The sequence below is a fragment of the Brassica napus genome, chromosome A10 (genome assembly GCF_020379485.1).
Source record: "Brassica napus cultivar Da-Ae chromosome A10, Da-Ae, whole genome shotgun sequence".
In the NCBI taxonomy this organism is placed as follows: Eukaryota; Viridiplantae; Streptophyta; class Magnoliopsida; order Brassicales; family Brassicaceae; genus Brassica; species Brassica napus.
The window spans coordinates 9,655,527-9,677,772 of NC_063443.1; the positions used below are offsets into that span (position 1 = coordinate 9,655,527).

Below are 22,246 nucleotides of genomic sequence, written 5' to 3' on the forward strand. Positions count from 1 at the left end.
CACTATGTACAATAAGAGAATGACCATTAACACATAGAATAATTTGATACTTTCTCAGCTTCATATTAAGTGTCGTTGTAGAGAATTTCTTTCGTTACAAAATAAGTGTTTTTTACGATTTTCAATACAAAATTTATTAATTTTATTTATTAATTTATTTTTTTGTTAGTTAAAATATGATTAGCTGTATAGGAAATTGATTAGGGTATATAGAGAATGTATTATTTTTATATAGAAAATATATAAAATTAATTGTTTAAACAGAAGGAATATTAATTTGCTAATTAATTAGGGTATATTCAAAGAATATACCAACGGTGTGTCAGTAGATATCCCTGATCAAGTAGTCTATTTATCAAATTGGCTTTTCCTTATATTTTTGAAAGAAAATAACTCGACTTCTACTTGATATGTTTATGCGAAATTAATTAGTATTAATTGTTTTATTAAAAACAAAACATAAGAGGCGCTATCTGGGGAAATTTCTTTTAACCATCTCCCCTCAAAAGATTCTTCTATATCTAATTATATAAAAAATTGTTCGGTTCCCTCCTGCAGTGTCCACGTGGAAAGTCTATTCCTACAGGGTGGACACGTGTCCAGCCATTAAATCGCATCGTTTCATTAAGGCAAATCTACAATAATATGGGCTACGTTTTGTGTGTGGGCCTTAGGTTTAGCTCAATGAACCCAGCCCTATCTCTATCTTCTCCGCCAGTCGTGAGCTTTAGATGCTGAAGTTGACGTGAAGAATCTCTTAGATGGTTTTTGATCGTGTCGTTTGATCTACTTTCTAATAATCCGATTCACTCCAATACAGATTCATCGCCTTAAACCCCTCTTTAAATCCATTAACTACGATCTACCCTTCAATTCGAGTTTCTCATCTGCAAGGCGGTCTATCTGCGATTAGCCTTCCTCCAATAAAATTAATCTTCCCAGTTCGTTAAAACAACAAAGTAAATTTATTTACCGACAAATGGCTGATTTCAAAGTTCTTCTTTCTGATTTGAAGTCAATCGCGGTTGGGAACTTATATGCTCTTACTAGATGCAAAGGTAAGTCTGTTCTTAAACTTTCAGTTTCCAGTTTCATGTAGATTTTATACTTTCCTATTTCATAGAAGACATAACTAAGTGAAAGCGAGACAGACCAGGCTGAATCTTTCTTCCTCCTCTCTTTCAAGGTTCTGTTTCTTGAAATTATAATATCTTTGTTACTCAGCTGGGAAGCTGTGTGCTTTTATGTAGACCTTTAGGGTCTCGAAGATCTTTTAAAGGAATCCTTTTGTATAAAACCTAGACCTTTGCTTATATTGTCGAATCACTTGATGAATGGTTCCTAAAAGTATTGTTTTTGTTGTTATTGCAGTTGCTTTGTTGATGACATAGAAGAAAAGAAGGGAGGGAGCAGAAGGAGAGTATTGTTAATGGTATCAGAGAGACTGTCAAAAATATAACTCTGTCCATGTTTCTCTTTTGAAAACATGAAAAATATCAAATTCAAGGAGTTTAGACAACAGTTTAGACACAACGAAAGGTTGGTATCTTTGTTTTCTTCTGTAATTATGAATAGTTGGGTGTTGTTTGAATGTAAGTGAGATTATTATACGTCACATTCGGTCTTTGATTTGAATTTTGGTTCCTATTGGTTCAGGTTCTTCCTCGGCTAGAACAAATTGATGCAGTTTGCTCTTGGTCCTTCTGCTTGGGATGAAATCCATCATGCCATCTTTAAAGCTTCCAAGGTTGTGTACTCAGCTTCTTACAATAGTTGTTTTATATTACTTGGTCTTTTCTTGCCAGTTGCATTTTTACATAGTTGTTTCAGATTCTTCATGGTGAGATGACTGCTTATTACAGATATGCCAAAGGAAGAGGTTGAAAGGTATCATCTCTGACTCTCGAAGACCTTTTTTCCATCTGGTGAAAACAACAATAAAAGGCTTAAACTGTATTCATCTCTCCTGGTTTTACTGTATCTTTGTTGTAACTGTTTCTAAATGGTTATCATTGCAGCTTATTTGACTCTTATGAAGATTCTAACTTTACAAGGACTGGAAGTACTGCAGTAGAACTGGTTTCTGACTAAATCTATTGTCGGCTTGATAAACAAACAAGCTTGACTGTGTTAATCTTCATTACTGATCGACACTGTTTTGTTACAAATACAATTGATTGACCAGGTTTAATTGAAAGGAGGTCTTCTAGAACAGTTCACACATGAGATGGAACCGTTTCTAAGGAAGCAGTGTATGCCTGTTCGCTCAACAAAGGGTGTATCTTGCCACTTTTAGTTTCCCTCTTCCTCATTCACAAAATTAATTTATTTTATTGATTCATTTTGTAGGTACACCCTGATGTTGATCATGTTACAGTCAGATGGATCCCAGCCAATACTCTGTTTGCAATAACAGTTAGCGTTATTGATCAAGGACTTGCTCAGAAATATGTGTACCAAAATCAAGGTGTTTCCTTTTCAGATTCGTGCTGAACTGAACATGAAGCTATGCAGAGAAAGCTTGAAGCCTGAAACAATGTAAGCTTTTTTCTTTCTCAGATAATCAACAAGTGGCAAGAAATAATGATTGATGGATCGATTTTTACAGGAGGATAAGTTGAACAATCTGGGGAATTAACAGTCAAATGCCAGAGATTTTCAGAGACCATAGCTTATGCACTCAAGAAGACACGCAAGGCTTAGCTGCTCAAGTTAGGCAAATTCACAGACCCTCCTGCTCTCTATCAAGCTTGGTTTTTTCCCTTTTTTTTAAAGCAACCTTTGGTTCAGTTTTCCATGTTCACCTTATTCGATCAGCAAAATAAAATTTCAACTTATATCACCCTGTATTTGTAGAAAGCTGTTTTAAAATTATGGTTATGATCCGATTAAAAATAAAATCTGGTTAAGCAAATAAGATACACTGCAATCTTATAAATTCATCTACGCCTACTCTCATTAGTAAACATTCTCGGTACATAACCTACCTTCGTGAATGTGTTGCCTATTATTCCATGCAGCTGGTGACTCAGTCGGCTAGCTTGGAAGCACACACTGATACAAGGAGAAGCTGATTAAAGAAGAAAACTGATCAAGTGACATGATTTCTTTAGAGAAAGTATTGATGAAAGCCGATGTCATTTCTTCAGTTTCGTACTAATAAATAATATTAAATGCTGACATTTCAGTTGTTTTCATTAACCAGTAAATGTTAGAGTTCAATATGGTATATCAAGTCTAGAGAAATTTAAGATATTACGGTCAAAATATAGATGACAACACACGCTCAAAGGAAATAAGTTATTGAATATCTATGTGTAGTATGCTCTCCACAATTTTTTCTTTTTATAAACATGAATAGATTTGAAAATCTCTTATGATTATGAATGTCAGGACTCAGGAATTTGCTTGAAGAAATTATGTTTACTAATAAATATCTTACTCTCATCACTTGAAATGGTTTTGATCTGCATAAATGAAAATATGGTTTCGCTAAAATTATTTTTTGAAGAAAAAAGCTTTTTTTTGTAACACCGAAAAAACAGCTTTAACTACAAAATTAATGTATAAACATAAATTAATCCCAACATTTGTAAATATCCATCAAATATGTAAATATATATAACCATTGACATAGATTAGAGCTGATGACAAAAAAAAAAAAAAAAGATTAGAGCTTCCGACCAACATTCCACTGTGAAACAAATGATTTTACCTTTTCAAATAACAACTGCAACATACTCATACATGAAGCAGTTTCCAAAAACAAAGATCTAACACAACCCCAAAAACTTAGACAAAACCTTATTTTTTGGTAAAAAAAAAAAGTAAACTTAGACAAAAAATTTTAAAACAAAGTTTACAATTAATTTTAATTTGGTTTACTACTAAGATCAAATCTACTAAGACATTTAGCCATCATTTTCTCTCATTAGTATTTAATTTTCAATTTTTTTAAAAACATGTTAATATCGTTTTCTTTCAGCAGATGATAATATAGTAAAATACGTAATCTCTGCAAAATAGTTTTATATTTGTTCCCTAATAATTACATAATATAGTTTGCAAATGATTTGAAATAAGAAAGTGCAAAATTGTTGTTGATTTCCTAAAATTTAAAGTTTTTCAAACATTATTTACTAAATCAAGTAGAAGAACTCAAAGAATTTATAACCCTAAGAGCACACCAAAATGTTACGATTCTATCATGCTTTTATGAGATGAGAAAATAAATTATATTATTTTCTGATGACATTCAATTAAATTTATCACTAGGATAAGATACGCGCCTTGCGCGTGATGAGTTTAAAAATTACAATGTGAAAATACAAAATTTTCTATAAATGTAGTTTAACAAATATAAGAATAATAAAATTGAAAATATTTAAAATTCATTATAAAGTAGTCGTTTGTTATTTAAATATGTGTGGATATATTCAAAAATTGTATAAAAGCGTGATCGATTTTCATACCGATTTTTAAGTATAGTGTGATTTTAGCTTCATTTAGAATTTGGAATTGGTTGTTCATGGTGGCTGGTGTATTGAATATAATAAAAAACATGAAGATGAATATTCGAAACAAAAATAATGGTATTTTAGTGAATAACTTAACTTATGGGGTGAATACGACAAATAAAAATTCTAAAAAAGCATGAATTACTTTGGATTTTTAATCCTTCAACTAAGTTTGTTTGGGTAAAAACATTCAAACTAATTATTTAATGAATAAACCCCCAAACTAAATTTATTTAAGGAAATAAACTTTTGCCGGTCATAATTACCAATACTACCGGTAAATCTTTAGTTTAGGGGTTTCTACATTAAGTAAACATAGTTGAGGGGCTTTACCATTAAAAATTTTAAAAATAAAAAATAAAAAATTTTATAACGTTATCTAAAAATTAGTAACTTAAATTTTTAAAATTAGCATTTTTAAATATTTCTGTAAATATATGAGTTTGATTTGTTTTTAACATCAACATTATATATGTATTAATTAAAAAGGTAAAAAATCAGGAAATATAATAAAAATTTATCTAAAGATTTATTATTACATTTTTATTAGATAAAATATAATTTTTATTATATTTTTTGATTTTTACATTTTAACTTTTAGATAATTTTTATTACAGGTAAATCTTTAGATAATTTTTGTTATATTTTCTGGGTTTTTATATTTTAGTTTATACATAAATAATGTTGATTTTGAAACAAATCAGACTCATATATTAACAGAAATTTTTAAAAATGATAATTTTTAAAATTAAAGTTACTAATTGTTAGATAATGTTATTATATTTTGGATTTTTTTGATATTTTTTATTTTTATTGGTTAAACTCCTCAATTATGTTTACTTAAAGTAGAAATCCCCAAACTAAAGATTTACCGGTAGTAATGGTAATTATGACTAGCGAGGGTTTAATTCATTAAATAAAGTTAGTTTGGGGATTTTTCGTTAAATACTTAGTGTAGGGGTTTTACTCAAAACAAACTTAGATGAGAGGTTTTTAACGTTAAAAATTCATTTACTTTAGGGATGACTTGAAATTTTTAGTCATATTTGTAAAAAAAAAAACCTTTAATAAGTTAGTTTAATGAAAAATATTATAAAACTACACATTTGAAACTAAAATAAATATTAAAAATATAATTATATTTATCAAAGAATAATGAAGGGTCATTGTAATTCAAAAATAAATGTATTATTATGATCTCATAATTTTTTTCGTTATTTGTTTGTTTACAATATTTTATTAATCTATAATAATATTTAAATACTTCATAAATAACTTTTATTATCACTTCCCGCCCGTAGGGCGGGCCGACCCTAGTTTTTTTTAAGAAAACGACCCTACTTTGTGTCACCCCTTCTCTAAATTGTAACACTTTCGACATGAACTGGAAATGTCAATGGGAATCTTATATTTATTTTCTAAAAAGTTGACACTAACAAGTATATTTATATATTTTACCCCTCCTCTGTATATTTGCAATGCTAGTTGATTAGTTTTTTTTTTGTCAAAAAGTGGAATAGTTAAACATGAATGTTATATTCTTCTTTTTAACTATGCTGTTATCTTAAAACAAGAAAGAAATGCTTTTATATAGCTATATACTGATATACAATATGTAAAAATATAATTATGTACAGAACTCAAATGGTACAAATACGTGAATATCATATCGAACTCAAATGATACACATACGTAAATATCATATCTTGTATATCGCTGGAGTCTTGGTTCCTTTATTATCACATAGCCCCTTAATTAATTATAATCTACCGATTCCTAGTTTCAAGATCTTACATTTAGAAAAACTATACCAACTTAAGATAACACCGTACTGACTGATTGTACATATAGGTTAATATATATTATACACATATTTTTCAAGTGAATAATTCGGAGTTCTGTGTTACCAAATCATTATGGAATTTTCATGTGTGTACGGGAGGAAGCAGAAGAAATGAGATCTCCAAGATCACGACCATCCAACAATATATGTTCACCAATCCAACTAAGCTGATCCGAAATAACTACCCAAAAAGAAAAAAAGTAACATATACTGTATTTTGTATATAACAAAACAATTTGAGTTATGTCCGGTTGGCGGTATACTTTATAGTTTTTTTAGTGACGCAGTCGAAACCTAATTATATATATATATATATATATATATATATTTCTTTTGACATTGAACGGTTGTTTTATTACTCAAGGAACTTAGGTGGTCTGGATAACCAAACCGAAACAGAACAACCAATGTAACAAAGCTTCCTATGAAATGTTCTAGCAGACTTAGCTAACGAATCATATATTCCATTTTGTGCTCTTGGGATGTGAGAGATCTTGAATTCCGGAAAACATAGCTTAAGCATCTTTATGGCCTCCAATTCAGTTGCAAAACCTGGCCAAACTTGAGGCTCTCTTATCATTTCTATTAGATCCTTGCAGTCTGTTCCAAAGCTCTGACACGAGGAATGTAGAAGTATGCTTTCCATCACCTATCGCAGCCCCTCCACTTCCGAATGTAAGGCAGATTCTCGCCTATTTAAGTTACGCATTCCCATCAGTTGTATTTGTTCTAGGCTATCCTTCCAAACCCATCCGCAACCATTAAAATGTGCCATTGAACTCCATGATCCATCCACCATACATATATTTTCCAAGCATATGGCTTGGGATTCCTAGTTATGAAGCTCTTGTTGGGTTTCCGGTACCAGCTCATTCGCATTAAACCACGCCTAGCATTCACTCTCATCATATCTGACTAGTTCCATAGGATCTCTGTCTATTCTTCTCAAAAGTTTATCATTTTGGACCTTCCAGATATACCATATTATCCAAATTCTGGTTGAGCAATGTCATTCTTCCTCCAGAACAGATGGTCCATGTTGGCATAAATGCTAGACAAAGGAAAGATGTCAGAAGCAGATGGTATTGCTGCTAGGGACCATACTTATAGAGTTGGAGAACATTCAAATATGGCATGAGTAGCAGTTTCTTCTGGCTCTCCACATCTTGGACAGTAATTATCGCATCTCATGTTCCGGTGTATTAAATTTCTCGCACTAATTTTTTTTTTTTTTTGACAGCAAATATTTACAAACTCATATTATTCTCGCAAAACTGCATTGCGTAGAAGTTATCCATTTTTAGCAGTTTTTTCAAGCAAAACATACGAAACTTATGTACACTATTGTTTAAAAAATTTACACCATTAGATTTTCTATAGTATTGAATAAACAAACAAAGAAAACAAAATTACATGTATGTTTAATAAATGCGATGATGTAACAAAAAGAAATAAAATGCAGGGCAAGAATTATAAAATGATTTGTATATACGTCATGGATGGGCCTTGAAAGCCCAAAACGTATGCGCGTGAAAACAACACTAATATCTGGATTCCAAAGATTCCACAACTCGCCTCCAACAGTTTTCCTCCTCTCTCTCTCTCTCTGTTTCCTTCCACAACCAACAAAAAAAAAAATCGATTCCGTTAAGCTTCCCTCTTCCCGAACAGAACCTCGCTGATCGCCGCCTGGAAGATCCAATTTCCTCCGGGAGTGGAAAAAAATAGCTCAGCGTCTTTGAGTTTGAGGAGATGGTGTCGCCCGAAAACGCTAATTGGATATCCGAATTGATCGACGCAGAGTATGGAAGTTTCACAATTCAAGGCCCTGGCTTCTCCTGGCCTCTTCACCAGCAACCTATTGGCGTTTCCAGGTTCCCTTTTTAGGCTCTAAGTGATTCAATTAGGGTTCTAAAGAAGCTCAGATTGATTTTAGGCGAAATCATTTTTCAAAGGAAACCTTAATTACTTGCTCACATATTCGAAGGGTTTCAGAAGAGATGATAGCGTATGAGTAAAGTTACAGACTTTTGTAATTTGATTGGCTTAGTAGAAAACTTGTGAGATTAGTTGTTACTTAAGCTTAAAGTTGGTTTCTTTAGATATCATCCTTGCACTTGGTTAAGTCTTGTGTTTGTTAATTCAAAGTCAACCTGTATCTGTGTGCCTGGCATGTTTCTTGATTCGGGTATCGATTGATCGGTGGGGAATTAGATTCCTTTTCTGGAAAGCGCATTTCTTTGTTGCAGTGGCTACTTTGACCTTACCATGTCAATATTTTTCTTTGATTTAGAAATATATTGACATAGCTTAGTTGCGTTGATTTTTTGCTTGTTGGCTCAGTCTTGGAGTTGATGGCTCAGCTGGAAATTCAGAAGCCACCAAGGAACCTGGCTCCAAAAAGAGGTAAGGATGCTCTATTCCAGAGAGCAAAACTCTAGCAACTTCCGGAACTTTTAAACTTTTGATGAATCGATTTGTTGTTAAACTGTATTAGCTTATCTGTATTGGCTCTCTCGAAATGTCTTTGGCTTGATAAGGTATCATCCGAAAGAAAAAAAAGTAATCCTGATCATTTACTTTTCTCAGGGCGAGATGTGAATCGTCCTCTGCCACTAGCTCTAAAGCCTGTAGAGAGAAGCAGCGACGTGACAGGCTGAATGACAAGTAAGCTTTTTCTGTTTTGCATTTCCTATTTTTTGAATCAAACTTCATCGCCTGTTTAAATGAATTACAGGTTTATGGAATTGGGTGCAATTTTGGAGCCGGGGAATCCTCCCAAAACAGACAAGGCTGCAATCTTGGTCGATGCTGTCCGCATGGTTACACAACTACGTGGCGAGGCGCAGAAGTTGAAGGACTCCAATTCGAGTCTTCAAGACAAAATCAAAGAGTTAAAGGTGTTTGCTTTGTAATCCCTTCTTTTTCCATATAAAAATCTTCGAATGCTTACTAGTTTCCTTGTGATCTCGATCAGACCGAGAAGAACGAGCTGCGAGATGAGAAGCAGAGGCTGAAGACAGAGAAAGAGAAGCTGGAGCAACAGCTGAAAGCCATGAATGCTCCTCCTCAACCAAGCTTCTTCCCAGCCCCACCTATGATGCCAACTGCTTTTGCTTCTGCGCAAGGCCAAGCTCCCGGAAACAAGATGGTGCCAGTCATCAGTTACCCAGGAGTTGCCATGTGGCAGTTCATGCCTCCTGCTTCAGTCGATACTTCTCAGGATCACGTCCTTCGTCCACCAGTTGCTTAACTGGGACGACCCTCAAGAAAATCATCAACTGGTTTGCTTCTTGCTTCCTCCGGAAAAAAAGAAAAAAAGCAAGAAAAGTCCATTTGTTTTGCTCTCCTCTTTCTCGGCTTTCTTAGTCTTATGGTTGCTTTGGTCTTCTCGGTGTTATCTTCTTATAACAGTTATCTTTTGAACAATGATTTGGCATTGTAAACTCCAATTGCTTGGCGCAACGTTATCTATTCACATGTAAATTTAAGATAGAGTCTGGCAGATCGTTTCTCACATTATGGTTGCTTACATTAATACATAGAACGGGTTTTTACTTCCTTGTCATAAGAGTTTGAAAGTACAAAAAATTAGAAACAGGAGAGACATCAGAACATGATCTTGGAAGAGGGGAAACTTGACCAGTGAAGTAAAAACTCCATTGCAGAAAAGTTTGCACCTATGGACTGATCCGTGAATCTCTTCTCTGGGTCCAACGTCTTTGATATGTGATTATTATGATGCTCTGATGTGACAGCTCTTGATGAACCTGTCAGAGGAATCAAGATACTTAGCCCAAAGAGGACGTAGATGAGGAAATGCTATATCAAGCCAAGGCTTAGCTCTTCCATTGAAATGGACAACAGCTGCACTTTCAGCATCAGAAAAGCTTGTGGTCTCTTGGTATCCAAGACCAAGCATATGCCAGAACGGATCTATGGTCTGGACATGGCCGTGGAAAGCTATCAACCCTGGAGGCAAAGTTCCGAGCTGCCACAAACTCAGGTCTGACTTTAAGTTCTGCAACATGAAAAATAGTCAAGCTTAAGTTGATCAATGCGTGATGGTATTTGTTAGCAAGTTAGTTGTTTTTGATTTACCTCGTCGAGCCAATGATAGTAAGTAGAGCTTATATTAGTCTTCCTCCAAGCAGCTAGATCGAACACATTCATCCCGTAAGCCCAAGCACATTCCTCTGGGTCGAAGTGTCTGGCTATTAACGGGTTTGAGAAATTGAGGTAACTCTTGAACTTCTTTGACATGACAAACTTGTCTTCTCCTCTACATGTCTCAACTGCTCCATTAACTTTCCCGTCCATGTCAATGTCCCAAAGTGGTGAAAGATCTGTTTGTATCACAATGTCATCGTCTAGAAACACGACCTTGTTTAGGCTCGGAAACAACTGCAGAAAAAAAACAAAGAATTAAAAGACAGGTTTAGCTTTGTAATGGTCAGAGTATTTGTCACAAGTCAAGGATCAAGTCTACCTCTGGTAGATGTATACGGATGTGATTCATCAAGGAGTTGTACTTAGGGCTAAGAGCTTGTAACTTAGCAGCAACAACAACTGGATTCTCCTCGTTGTTAGCAACAATAACCGATGAACCGCCTCTGAACTGAGACCTCACTCTCTGATCCTTCTCCATAGCTTCCAAAACAGGAACTTTCCCTTTCGATAACCAATCAAAATGATGCAAAGCCTTGACCTCAATGATCGCTGGAGACAGAGGATGCAATGAGAACCAGGCTTGCATTGGGAAATAAGTTTTCCTATCCGTTATGATGTGAAGAACGATCTTATGAGGTCTTAAAGAGTTCTGAACCAAAGACTTAGCCACGACCGAGGCTGCAAGAATATTGTCTGACGCCAAGACAAAGTGAAAGTAATTGTTGTCGACTAAGGTTGGGACTAGTTCTGCTTCTGGAAGCTGGAGACGTGCGGCTGCGTTTATGGAATGCTCGTGTGCTAGTTTAAGAGCTAAACAGTGAAGTTGTTTCGGTATACTGCTTGATGCAACATGTCGGTATAAATACTCTTGGATCTTAGCCGTTCTGGTTCTCTGTTCCATTAATGTCACCATTTCTTTTAGCTTTTGAGCAAACTCTCTTGCGTCTGATTTGCTTCTTTTGACTTCAGACATGAAATCTTGAAGTGTTTGTGGTATGTCTGATCGTCCTTTTAGCTCTTGTTCACTTAAAGGTTGTTCCAACACTTGGTACACAGCTTCTGGAACATTCTAAATAAATAACAAAAGAAGTTTAACCTTTTTAACCACAGTAAATGTAATATGCTCAAGAGTCTAAAGTCTGAAGTTAGAGCACTTACACCAGTCTCAGCTCTTCGTCCTAAAATTTTTGGCTTTAGTCTTTTTCCTAAGCAAGCTGTTAATTAAAAAGAAACATTTTTCCCAAGCAAGCTGTTAACTAAAAAGAAACATACTTTCTCATATTTAGGCATTGATCGTTTGAGTAATCTTTGGATTTTGCTTTTTGCTGTAGATTTTGGTTTTTCAAAAATTTGGATTGTTATTTAATTTAGTTTTTGATTTCGGCTTTATAAATTATCTTCTCAAACTAACTTATAGATTATATATTTTATTAAGAATAAACTAATATATAATAATTCAAAAATCAATAACAAGATGTACATATACTTTTTAATATAAATTGATTTCAAACAATGAAATTAATTTTATTGACAAATTTTAAAATGTGTTTATTAATATGATTTTATATATTAACTTTTAGATTAACTAATTCATATCTTTGTCTCTTGAAATGTTCATAAATATTTAATCAAGCTCGACCAATACACTACAAACTAAACCTGAAACACACCAACAAGTTCTTGGATTATTCACTTTTGAGCGTAAATCTCTAGAAAAATATTCAATATTTTCGCTTAGGTTATTTTATTACAAGAACTTGAGGTTAAGTTCATATTCCTATAACTGTTTATTTATAAGTCTGAATAAGTGTGTATTTTTTAAAAAGGGTAACATACGTACAATGATTTGAGAAAACGGTAACTTGCGTTTAAAAAAAATTAAATCGCATTTATATTTTTTAATTTGTGACGAAATGATCAAAAGTATATAGTTTTTCTGTAAAACCAAAAGTAGTTCATCTTTTTACTATTTTCCAGATTTAGAGAAGAAAAAAAAGAATAATAAACGAAGGGACAAGAACAACTTACCAAGAGAGGAGCAAGGAGAGGGATCGCCGTCAATAGTATCAACGGTGGAGAGAACGAAGACGAACCGGAGAAGAAAAGTGAAGAAGAGCAGAGAGTAAAACATCATCTGATACGAGAATCTTCTAGAACCCACCTTCACTTTTATGAACTCTCTCAATCCTTTCCCCGTGACCACCGTCACATGTCTTAAGCTCGGAGATATATGCAGCTGCATCTCTCTGTTTATGTCCTTGTTTTCCTCTTTCTTCTCTTGTCTGAATGTGGGTTTCTTTGAAAGGAGATGGATGTCCGAAGAGGGAATATGGATCTTACGTTGTTATGTATTGTATGATTATTCAAAAGGGTCTATGTCATACACCTAACCTTGCTTTGTGTTTAGGTTACTAATGGCAGATCGTATCTGATTTTTCATGTGAAGAAAACGAAATGTTTGTTTGTGTGAAGCAGAAAGAATACGGTTTGTATTTGCATGAACAAATTAATTCAGTTTTCTTTCCGGTTTACTCATGATACCAGTCGGTTATGTTTGGTACGTTTTGGTATAGGTTTGGTTCGGTTTGGATTTAGGATTTGGCTTTATGTTGAAGGAGGGAAGTTGGAGAGAGAGAGACAAGTCAAAGCAAGGCAACACACATATGTCTTAAAAATATTGAGAGTGTAGATGAAAAGGAGCTGTTTGGTGGTTACAAGACATAACTTTACCTCTAAATAAAGTCTTTGAACAAAGACATTGGAGCTTCAACCTCAAAATTTACTTTTTGAGGACTAATTGCATCTCTAATTTCTTGACAGGCCCTTTTTGTGGCAAGTTATTATATCTAGCCCCCACCCAAACAAGAAGTCGTTTTTTTTGTAGTTTGTACTTTGTAGCGTTTTTTTTTGCCTTTCCTTTGTAAGTTTTGCGCCACGGTTCAGTTTCTACTAGTTATGGGAACCTTTTGGGCCAAGGTCTACGGACTAAGACGGCCTTGATAAGATACAAACACCAATCTAATATCTTGCATTATGTGAACTTTTAAATATGGTTTGTGACACTAATTACATACATTATGTGAATATAGATATGGTTGATGACAATATGACGCCAGGCCTGGCTTAGACGCTTTTAGTAGTAGGGTGGCCCTGAGCTACAACTAAAAATGGGCTCTAATCAAATATGTTTTATCTTGTAGTTATTATCCGACCTGATCATAATTTACACTAGATTTTGACCCGCGCAGGCGCGCGGATGTATATTTTGAAAAATATGTTGATATTTGTTTTTCATGTAATTATTAGGATTTGGAAAAATGAATCCGAGGAACATAACCGATACCGATCCAAAGATATAGTACCAAACCCAAACATAAATTGATTAAATATTCTAATTATTCAAAATTTTGTTATTTAGAGAACCGAATCTGATCCGAACCGAAGTATTTGGGTATCCGAATTTATCTAAAAATAGATTTATATACTTATATATATTAGTTATTTTTAGATTTAACGTATATAAAACATCAAAAATGATACTTTTAAATTGGTTTAAATACTTGAAAATATATATAGATAGTCAAAAGTAAATATCTGAAATAGTTAAAGTATACTCAAATCACCAAAAATACTTAAAATAATTATTGATTTCGTATCCAAAATTTTAAATCAAGCCAATTGATATGTTAAGCTTAAGTATTATGACATATGTTATTCAAATTTATACGTAATATATTATTTTATTTATATATTTTGAGAAATTTAAAATATATAATGATTTAAGACTTTAAAAATAATTTAAATTAGTTATCCAAACCCAAACCAAACCCGCAAAGATCCAAATCGAACTCAAACCAAAATTTAGAAACATTCTAATAAGGCTGAAATCTTTGACCCCGAAAACTCAAAATACAAACCGATCTGAACTAAACCCGTATGAGTATCCAAAATCCCATCCCTAGTCATTATTATATATCGTATTTTATCATCATATAATTAATCATATTTTATATGTACCATCATATAAGTAATCATATAATTAATAGTATTTTATACATACGATCATATAAATAATTACATATATTATATTTTTAAAACTTAATATGAAATATGAAAACCATAATTTGAGTTGGTATTTCAAATTGGGCTTTGTATTATATTTTTCTTATATATATTGACAATATTTTTTTATAATGGTTATTGAAAAATAGTTTAGTAAAAAATCCATTTTTGAATATATGTATATTTTTGAATCAATTTTTGAATCAATTTTTGATATAAATCAAATTTGAATTATTATTTTGATTTGAAATATGTATATAAAGTTTAAATTTTGTTTTATGGTTAGTTTAGAAAAATTTTTTTTAGGGAATTAGATTGACCCATTTTGGTATATTTTAAAAGTGGCCTAGATAACTTTCAATTTTTTAAAAAAACATAAGCCCATTACTTTTTTTTCTTAATACTACTATCCTTGTTTTCAAACAAAAATATTTTTTTTAAAAGACTGCAATCCATGTTTCCAAACACTCCAAATTTTTAAAAATCCTATTCAAGTCTCCAAACACTCCAATTTTGTACTTGAGTTTTAATAAGATAGATGATTATAAATGTAGAAGAAAAGCCGATAAAAATGGGCTCCAAATTTTGATGGACCTTGTACAAAGGCGCTCCTTGCACATGCGCGCAAATATATTCATACAGTAGTTCTGATGCACAAATAAATCAATAGGCATGGACGTTTTTACCTCAACCTGAAATACTTATCTAAATCCGAACCGAAAAACCGAAACTGAATCTGAATGGTTATACAAAAATATCCGAACGAAACTTATGAGCTTAGTACTTTAGAGTTTGGTTAACCGAAATCCAAACTAGGATCCGAAGATATCTGAAATTAGTTAAATATGTTAATGTTTTTATATATGTTAAGGTGATTGAGATATTTTTGAGTATTCAAAATGTTTTTTTAGTTTTTTATTTGTTATTTTGAATATTTTTAGTTAATTTAGATAGTTTGACTAGTTTTTAATTAGATTGGTGAATAATTTTTATATTTTGAATTTTTTTTGTCAATTTTTGAGGTTTAAGAAATATATTTTTGGAAGATTTCAAACATTGGTTACCATCCGATCTGACTGAACCTGGAAGGAACCGAACCAAACCCGACCGATAATTAGTAAAACCCGAACGAGACTTATGAACATAACATCAAAAATCCGAAAATCCAAATCAACCGAACCGAAACCGACCGGTCCCCTGAACGCTCATGCATATGAATCAATGTTAAATTTATAATAGTCATTAAATTTTAAAGAGTTAAAAAGTTATGATCCTAATACACATTTCCTCTTTTTCTTATTTTTCTCTAAAATACCCTTAACTGAAGAAATAAAATAAAATGTTTTATTTTTTAAGTGAATAAATAAAAATGTGATTTTATTGACAATATGATTGGTTCGACATTAATTTTTTGAAAAATTACAAATTATAAGAAACTTTTAAAAAGTTGATCTACTGTTTCGAGAATGTATATTCTGAATTTTTTATTACTTTTACTCTTGGTAGGTGTACATTACACGAAAATGGAAACAATTAGTACCACTTATACATAATTCTGGAAAATAGAGAATACACATTCTATCTTTTCATAATTATTCTACATGTTTCTGAAAGTATTTTCTACCATCATCTACCATTCTTATTTCGATCTACATTAAGGGCCTGACTGGTTCAAACGCAGCGGTTGCGGTTGCGAGAGTTTGTGGATGCGGGCGGTTGCGGTTTCTAGCGGTTTTAAGAGATTTGTACGACTGGTACTACAGTTAAAAATTGGTGTGTTTGCGGGTGATTTATGACTGGTTAACTACCAAATGCAGTAACAGTCAAATAATAAATTAACAATATTTACATTTAATATAATTATAAAAATATCAAAAATCATAAAATTATAATAACTATAAAATTTCTATTTAGAAAGTTATAATTTTAATTTTTGAAAATTTATTGAAATTGTTTTTATTATAAAATTTTATAATATTAATTAAAATATAATAGATATAGTTTAATATTTTAATAATTTTAATTTTAAATTTTTTATTAAATATTTTTACTTTTGTATATATATTGTTTAAAAAAAAGAAAATTTTTTTACCGTCCTGCAACCGCCCACAACCGCAAACGCTAGCTGGAGCCAGCTTTTGAATTTATGAGATTCGGAGCGGTTTAAAACGATTTAGAGCGATTTGAGTGATTGTTGCAAACCGCCGACAACCGCTACCAACCGCAAAAGCCAACCGCAAAAGCTGCGTTTACGGGTGGTAGCGGGAAAACCAGTCGCCCCCTAAGTAGAATACGAAATTCTGCCGCTTTCCTATTGTTCTATATTGGTAGACAGCTTTTCTGCCGAAACAAGTATGAAATTCCTAAATTTTAAAAAAGTTTGGTTAGCAGATCTTATCACTATATTTTATCAAGATTTGATGGCATAAACCATAGAAAAACTCCTCTTACCCGATACCCTATTCTTGATACCCTATTCTTCCACTGACATTTTCTTCTTTTCGAAGTTTAAATCAGGACTAAATCACTATTTGCTCTTGCTCTCTAGTAATCTTTATCTCGGTTAGTATGATGCATGTAGTTGTAAGCTGTGCTGAATGAATATTTACCCTTCAGGTCCTCTAGAATTGATTGTCTTAGCTTGATATTGATTCCAAAGAAGTAAAGTATAAATTGGTCATCTGAAATTAAATCCAAAATATTACAACAACCACTATTAACTTGACAGTATCAAAGATCCAATATTTAGTGTATCACGAATCTATGAAGTATCAACTTTAACAACATATACCCATGAAATAGAACAACCGAAATGAAACCTATCGAAATATGTTCAAGAAAATCAAATAAGGGAAAACCAACATGCAATTCAATATACTACCTTAAATCGAAAAATACAGAGGTAGTTATAAACGTAACTTACCGTAAGCGCTTCGGCGAAGTAGGAATGCCAAATGGGTGGGTTGTCCATGGGCGGCCCGTGTCCAAATTGTTATGGACCAATATGGATACACGCCCATATAGGACCAAATTTAAATGAGTCTAAATGGGTGAAGTCCAATTGTGCCTATGGGCACCAAACTGGTCCATATGGACAGTGGTCGGTCCAAATAGCTAAAAAATGTAGGTTTATGAAATTAGAAAAATTATAATTTTACTGTATTGCAAAATCCATAAAATCGATTTTTTTTGCCAAAACCAAAAAATCGCGTTGTCCTACCAAAATCATAAAATTGCAAAATTACATTTTTCACAAATTGAGCTTTACCGTCGAAATAAGAAAATCGTGTTTTCCTGTTAAAACAAAAAAAAATCATGTTTCCCATCACATCCTCAAAATATCATTTTTTCGCCAAAACCGCAAAATAGCGTTTTCTGTCAAAATCGCAAAATAGTGTTTTTTCTGTCAAAACAGCAAAATCACGTTTTCTCGCTATAACCAGAAAAGATGATTTTCTGGCAAAACCGCAAAATCGTATTTTTCCGCCAAAACCGAAAATCACATTTCCCTACCAAAACCAAAACTATTCACACAAACATAAAATTCAAAATTTGTTGTTGTACAGAATACAACGTTCAAAAAAATAACTATATGGTTAGGATTTGAAAATAAAATAACCACTAGACTTTGATCTGCACACCCGCGCGGATGTATTTTTCAAAGTTTCTATTTGTTTTTCATGTCAATAATATAAGGGGTGAGCAAAATACTTGAATCTGAAGAACCGATCCCGATCCCGATCCGAAAAAGTAGTACCAAATCCGAACCGAAATTGATTAAATATCCTAATTATTCAAAATTTTGGTTTTTGAAGAACCGAATCTGATCCGAACCGAAGTATTTCGAGTACTCGAATATATCCGAAATAGATTTATATAATGATATATATTAATTATTTTTAGATTTAATGTATATAAAAACATCTAGAATATAATGATACTTTTAAGTTGGTTTAAATACTTGAAAATATATAAAAATAATCAATAGTAAATATCTAAAATAGTAAAAGTATATACGTAAAATATTTATTGATTCTCTATCCAAATATTTGAACTAAACTCATTTATATGTTAAGTTTAGGTATTCTAACATATATTATTCAAATTTATATTTAATATATTATTTTGTTTATATTTTTTTGAGAAATTTAAAGTATATAATGAATTTTAAAAATTTAAAAATAATTTAAATGGGTTATTCGAACTCGAACCAAATCCGAAAAAATCCGAAGTGAACCCGAACTAAAATTTAGAAATATTCAAATGGGGCTGAGATCTTTGACCCCGGAAACCCGAACCCAAACAACATGAACTGAACCCGATTAGGTACCAGATAGATAGTTTCTCATAATATAATGGACGTCCAATTTTTCGTAAAAATTAAAAATATAAGTCCATTACTTTTTTTTTCTTAATAAACTGCTATCCATGTTTCCAAACAAACCTGTTTTTTTAAAACTGTAATCCACGTTTCAAAACATCTTTTTTTTTTTTTTAAATGCTATATATGTTTCCAAACAAACATAATTTGTACTTGAGTTTTAATAAGATAGATGCACGTAGCACGGATTAACTCCTAGTTCAATGTGAAAGGGTATTAAGGAGATTATTTAGAAGTAAAAGATTAGAAGGACGAGATTCCGTTTTTTTTTACCCAATTTAGCAAATTTTTCTTTAATAATATAAGATGTATAATTAAAGAAACTAGTTGTTAGATTAAGTAACTTTTTTTTGTGCACTGTTAGATTAAGTAACTAACCGTGTCTATCCATGAATGAATCAAATTAAATTGTTATTACCATCAAAAGAACAATAATATTATTATTATCCAGAAGGGGAATTAAGTCGAACACTTGAAAGGTTGGTCAAGAGGATACAGTAACATCCACTAGACTAGGGTGAAATTTGCCACATTTGGCACCCCTGAACATCTTATAATATTTTGCGCCTAAAGCCCTGGGGGTTCGTGCTGCTTGGCTAGCTTGACGGTGATTGTTGCTTTCGATATTTGTTTACGTTGAGGCGTAATCTTATTCGAGTTAGCCTTTGTGCAAGCCAAACTGTACCTAGTCCAGTCTCGCGGTTTAACCGTGGGTATCCTCTTGAGAGCTGAAGTTTGTCCAGACATTTCTCCTTCGCTTAATTAGTCTTCTAGTTTAGGTTGTGCTAAAGTTTTACGCCCTATTATTGTTGTTTTGTTAAGCTAATATGTTGGCTTTCTTGTTGTTTAGAGAAGAATAGTCATCTCCTACTAGTTTTTATGTGCTCTCCTATCAAATATCTGGAAGACGGTACTACTATGTAACATTTTTACCAAAGAAAAAACACACCCTCATATGATACATCATCAGCCTGTCAAATTTTGAAACCCAACAAAATCTCTGATCTTAAAAGGAATAAGATGATGACATGACTTTACATTTGTCTATTTTTGTCTGTTTTTATCATTATTCAACATTATTGCACCGGCTCGATCGTATCGTTAGGTCAGATTGGATCATTTAAATATATATATATATATACACTCGCATGTGCAGCGTAATTAGGTGAGATTGGATTATTTAAATATGCGCAAATCCGTCGCAGTCTATCACTACTCCCACCCATTGGTGCATATCAAAAACAAAAAAAAAATCTTTTTAAAAAAAATGGTGCATATCGTAGTAATCTCTGACACCATTGTTCGACCAGAAAACTACGAGGATGGATCGGAACGGGTTAAGATCCATCTAACTCCATGGGATCTCTCCTTCCTTCGAACTGAATACGCACAAAGAGCTCTTATCTTTCCGCAACCCAACCCGGGAACCCACATGATCTCTCAGCTGAAGTCTTCTCTTTCCGCCGCATTGAAGATTTTCTATCCATTTGCTGGACGTTTAGTGAAGATCGACAACTTAGATGACGGAACAAAGTCATTTTTCATAGATTGCGATGGTTCAGGTGTCAAATTCGTGCATGCTTCGGCCAAGACTGTCTCGGTGAGGGATGTTTTAGAACCGGCCAATGGTACTGTCCCTGATTACTGGCGTGAGTTTTTCCCAGCGAACGGAGTTCAAAGCTGGGAAGGGGTCTCAAAACCGTTGATTGCGTTCCAAGTAACGGAGTTAAAAGATGGAGTTTTCATTGGATATGGTTATAACCATTTGGTTGCAGACGGAACTTCGTTCTGGAGTTTCTTCAAAACATGGACTGAGATTTTCTCTACCGGTTTTGACCCGAAAATGTTTCCTCCTTTGCCTCTTTGTGGATGGTTTCTCGACGGGATTGATTACCCGATTCGAATTCCCATCTCAGAGACGGTACCATCATCACATGCTGGGCTTGTTTCGTTGCCTCATCTCGAAAAGAAGATCTTTCGGTTCACGAGTGCACACATCTCTAAGCTCAAAGCTAAAGCCAACGACGAGGTTGTTGGTTATGGTGAGGATCTGAAGATCTCGTCGTTCCAAGCTGTGTTGGGGCATATGTGGCAATCAATAATCAGAAACAGTGATCTCAACCCGGAAGAAGTTATTCATTGCAAGGTGGCAATGGATATTAGACAGAGGCTAAACCCTCCAGTCGAGAAAAAGTGTTTTGGAAACATGATCGGACTGGCCACTGCGACGACAACCACCGGAGAAATGCTTCACAATGGGCTGGGTTGGGCTGCTTTGCAGCTAAACAAAACTGTGAGGTCACAAACGAATGAAGAACTTCGAAAGTTTGCTGAGAATTGGGTGAAGAGCCCGAAAATACCGAATCGGTTGGTTGCAAATAATTCCCTCGTTGTTGCTGGCTCTCCACGGTTCAATGTGTTCGGAAATGATTTTGGTTGGGGAAAACCGATTGCGTTTCGAGGTGGACCGGGAATTGCTGGCCATGGTAAAAATCCTTGCTTACCCGGGAACTGAAAAAGGAAGCATGGAGATTCATACGTCTCTATGGTCTCACGTTTTGGAGAAGTTATTGGCTGATCAAGAGTTTTTACAGCATGTCCTATGCAGTGGCAGACCCAAGATCTTTTTTCATCGGTTTCATATAAGTATCAAGAAAATAATAAGTACAAGAAAAAGAGTGTGAGAGGTTTCAGGTGAGGGGGTCGACTGTGTTTACTGGGGTCAATTAAAGAGAAAGCAACCTCTGATATATATTAATATTTATTACATGAAATATTTATGCAACATGTAAAAAACGTAATCATATATATTTCTACGGTGCCAGTCAGCTAAATGTGGGTCCACCACTGGTCGGTCATATGTGTTAATCGAAATCAAATGTAATGCGTTTTCCTCTGAGTAAACCATCCAAGTCAACTTGAAATGTTATCTTCTGCATGCACTTGTGCAGACTGCATCCTCTGAGTAAACCATCCAAGTTACCTTGAAATGTTATCTTCTGCATGCACTCCTGCAGACTGCAGTCTCTGAGCGTATCAAAATAAGAAAATATCATCTGTGATCATTATCTTTCTGCCCCTCCCCCCGCCCAAGGGGAGACCTAGACAATCGAGCTACGCACCATCACCGCCAACAAATCAATAAATATATTGGGGAAACCAACTCACAAAGCAATGTTGTGAAAATAAGGATCTGATTAGGATCTTTTAGGGCGCGTAATACGTGCCACATCGCGTGTAGAAGAAAAACACGGAGCCTGGATTGTACTTTTC

At 33.5% G+C, this 22,246-nt stretch overlaps 2 protein-coding genes and 2 pseudogenes across 2 annotated transcripts; 3 read left to right on the plus strand and 1 right to left on the minus strand.

Moving 5' to 3' along the window:
* The first annotated feature begins 979 nt into the window (after positions 1–979).
* On the plus strand, positions 980–2,842 carry LOC106369527 (annotated as a pseudogene).
* Positions 2,843–7,905: 5,063 nt separating this feature from the next.
* Positions 7,906–9,855, plus strand: LOC106371246 (transcription factor ILR3-like). The gene is made up of 5 exons (XM_013811286.3): positions 7,906–8,234; positions 8,704–8,766; positions 8,950–9,027; positions 9,098–9,260; positions 9,338–9,855. The coding sequence occupies exons 1-5, from the start codon at positions 8,113–8,115 to the stop codon at positions 9,611–9,613; spliced, it is 702 nt and encodes a 233-aa protein (XP_013666740.1). The 5' UTR covers positions 7,906–8,112; the 3' UTR covers positions 9,614–9,855.
* Positions 9,856–9,860: 5 nt separating this feature from the next.
* On the minus strand, positions 9,861–12,852 carry LOC106371245 (probable galacturonosyltransferase 12). Its single transcript, XM_013811285.3, has 5 exons — positions 12,559–12,852; positions 11,689–11,744; positions 10,850–11,599; positions 10,462–10,764; positions 9,861–10,381 (listed from the first exon to the last, which is right to left on the minus strand). Exons 1-5 carry the CDS (start codon positions 12,770–12,772, stop codon positions 10,097–10,099), a joined length of 1,608 nt encoding a protein of 535 aa, XP_013666739.1. The 5' UTR covers positions 12,773–12,852; the 3' UTR covers positions 9,861–10,096.
* Positions 12,853–19,795: 6,943 nt separating this feature from the next.
* On the plus strand, positions 19,796–22,246 carry LOC106369526 (annotated as a pseudogene).

Excerpts from the sequence above, each read along its gene's own strand:
- LOC106371246 (XM_013811286.3), top strand. The coding sequence starts at position 8,113 with ATGGTGTCGCCCGAAAACGCTAATTGGATATCCGAATTGATCGACGCA. Across the intron at positions 8,235-8,703 it reads CAACCTATTGGCGTTTCCAG|TCTTGGAGTTGATGGCTCAG; the intron begins GTTCCCTTTTTA and ends TTGTTGGCTCAG. Across the intron at positions 9,261-9,337 it reads ACAAAATCAAAGAGTTAAAG|ACCGAGAAGAACGAGCTGCG; the intron begins GTGTTTGCTTTG and ends GATCTCGATCAG.
- LOC106371245 (XM_013811285.3), bottom strand. The coding sequence starts at position 12,772 with ATGCAGCTGCATATATCTCCGAGCTTAAGACATGTGACGGTGGTCACG. Across the intron at positions 10,765-10,849 it reads TCCGTATACATCTACCAGAG|TTGTTTCCGAGCCTAAACAA; the intron begins GTAGACTTGATC and ends TTTTTTCTGCAG. Across the intron at positions 10,382-10,461 it reads ACTATCATTGGCTCGACGAG|AACTTAAAGTCAGACCTGAG; the intron begins GTAAATCAAAAA and ends TTCATGTTGCAG.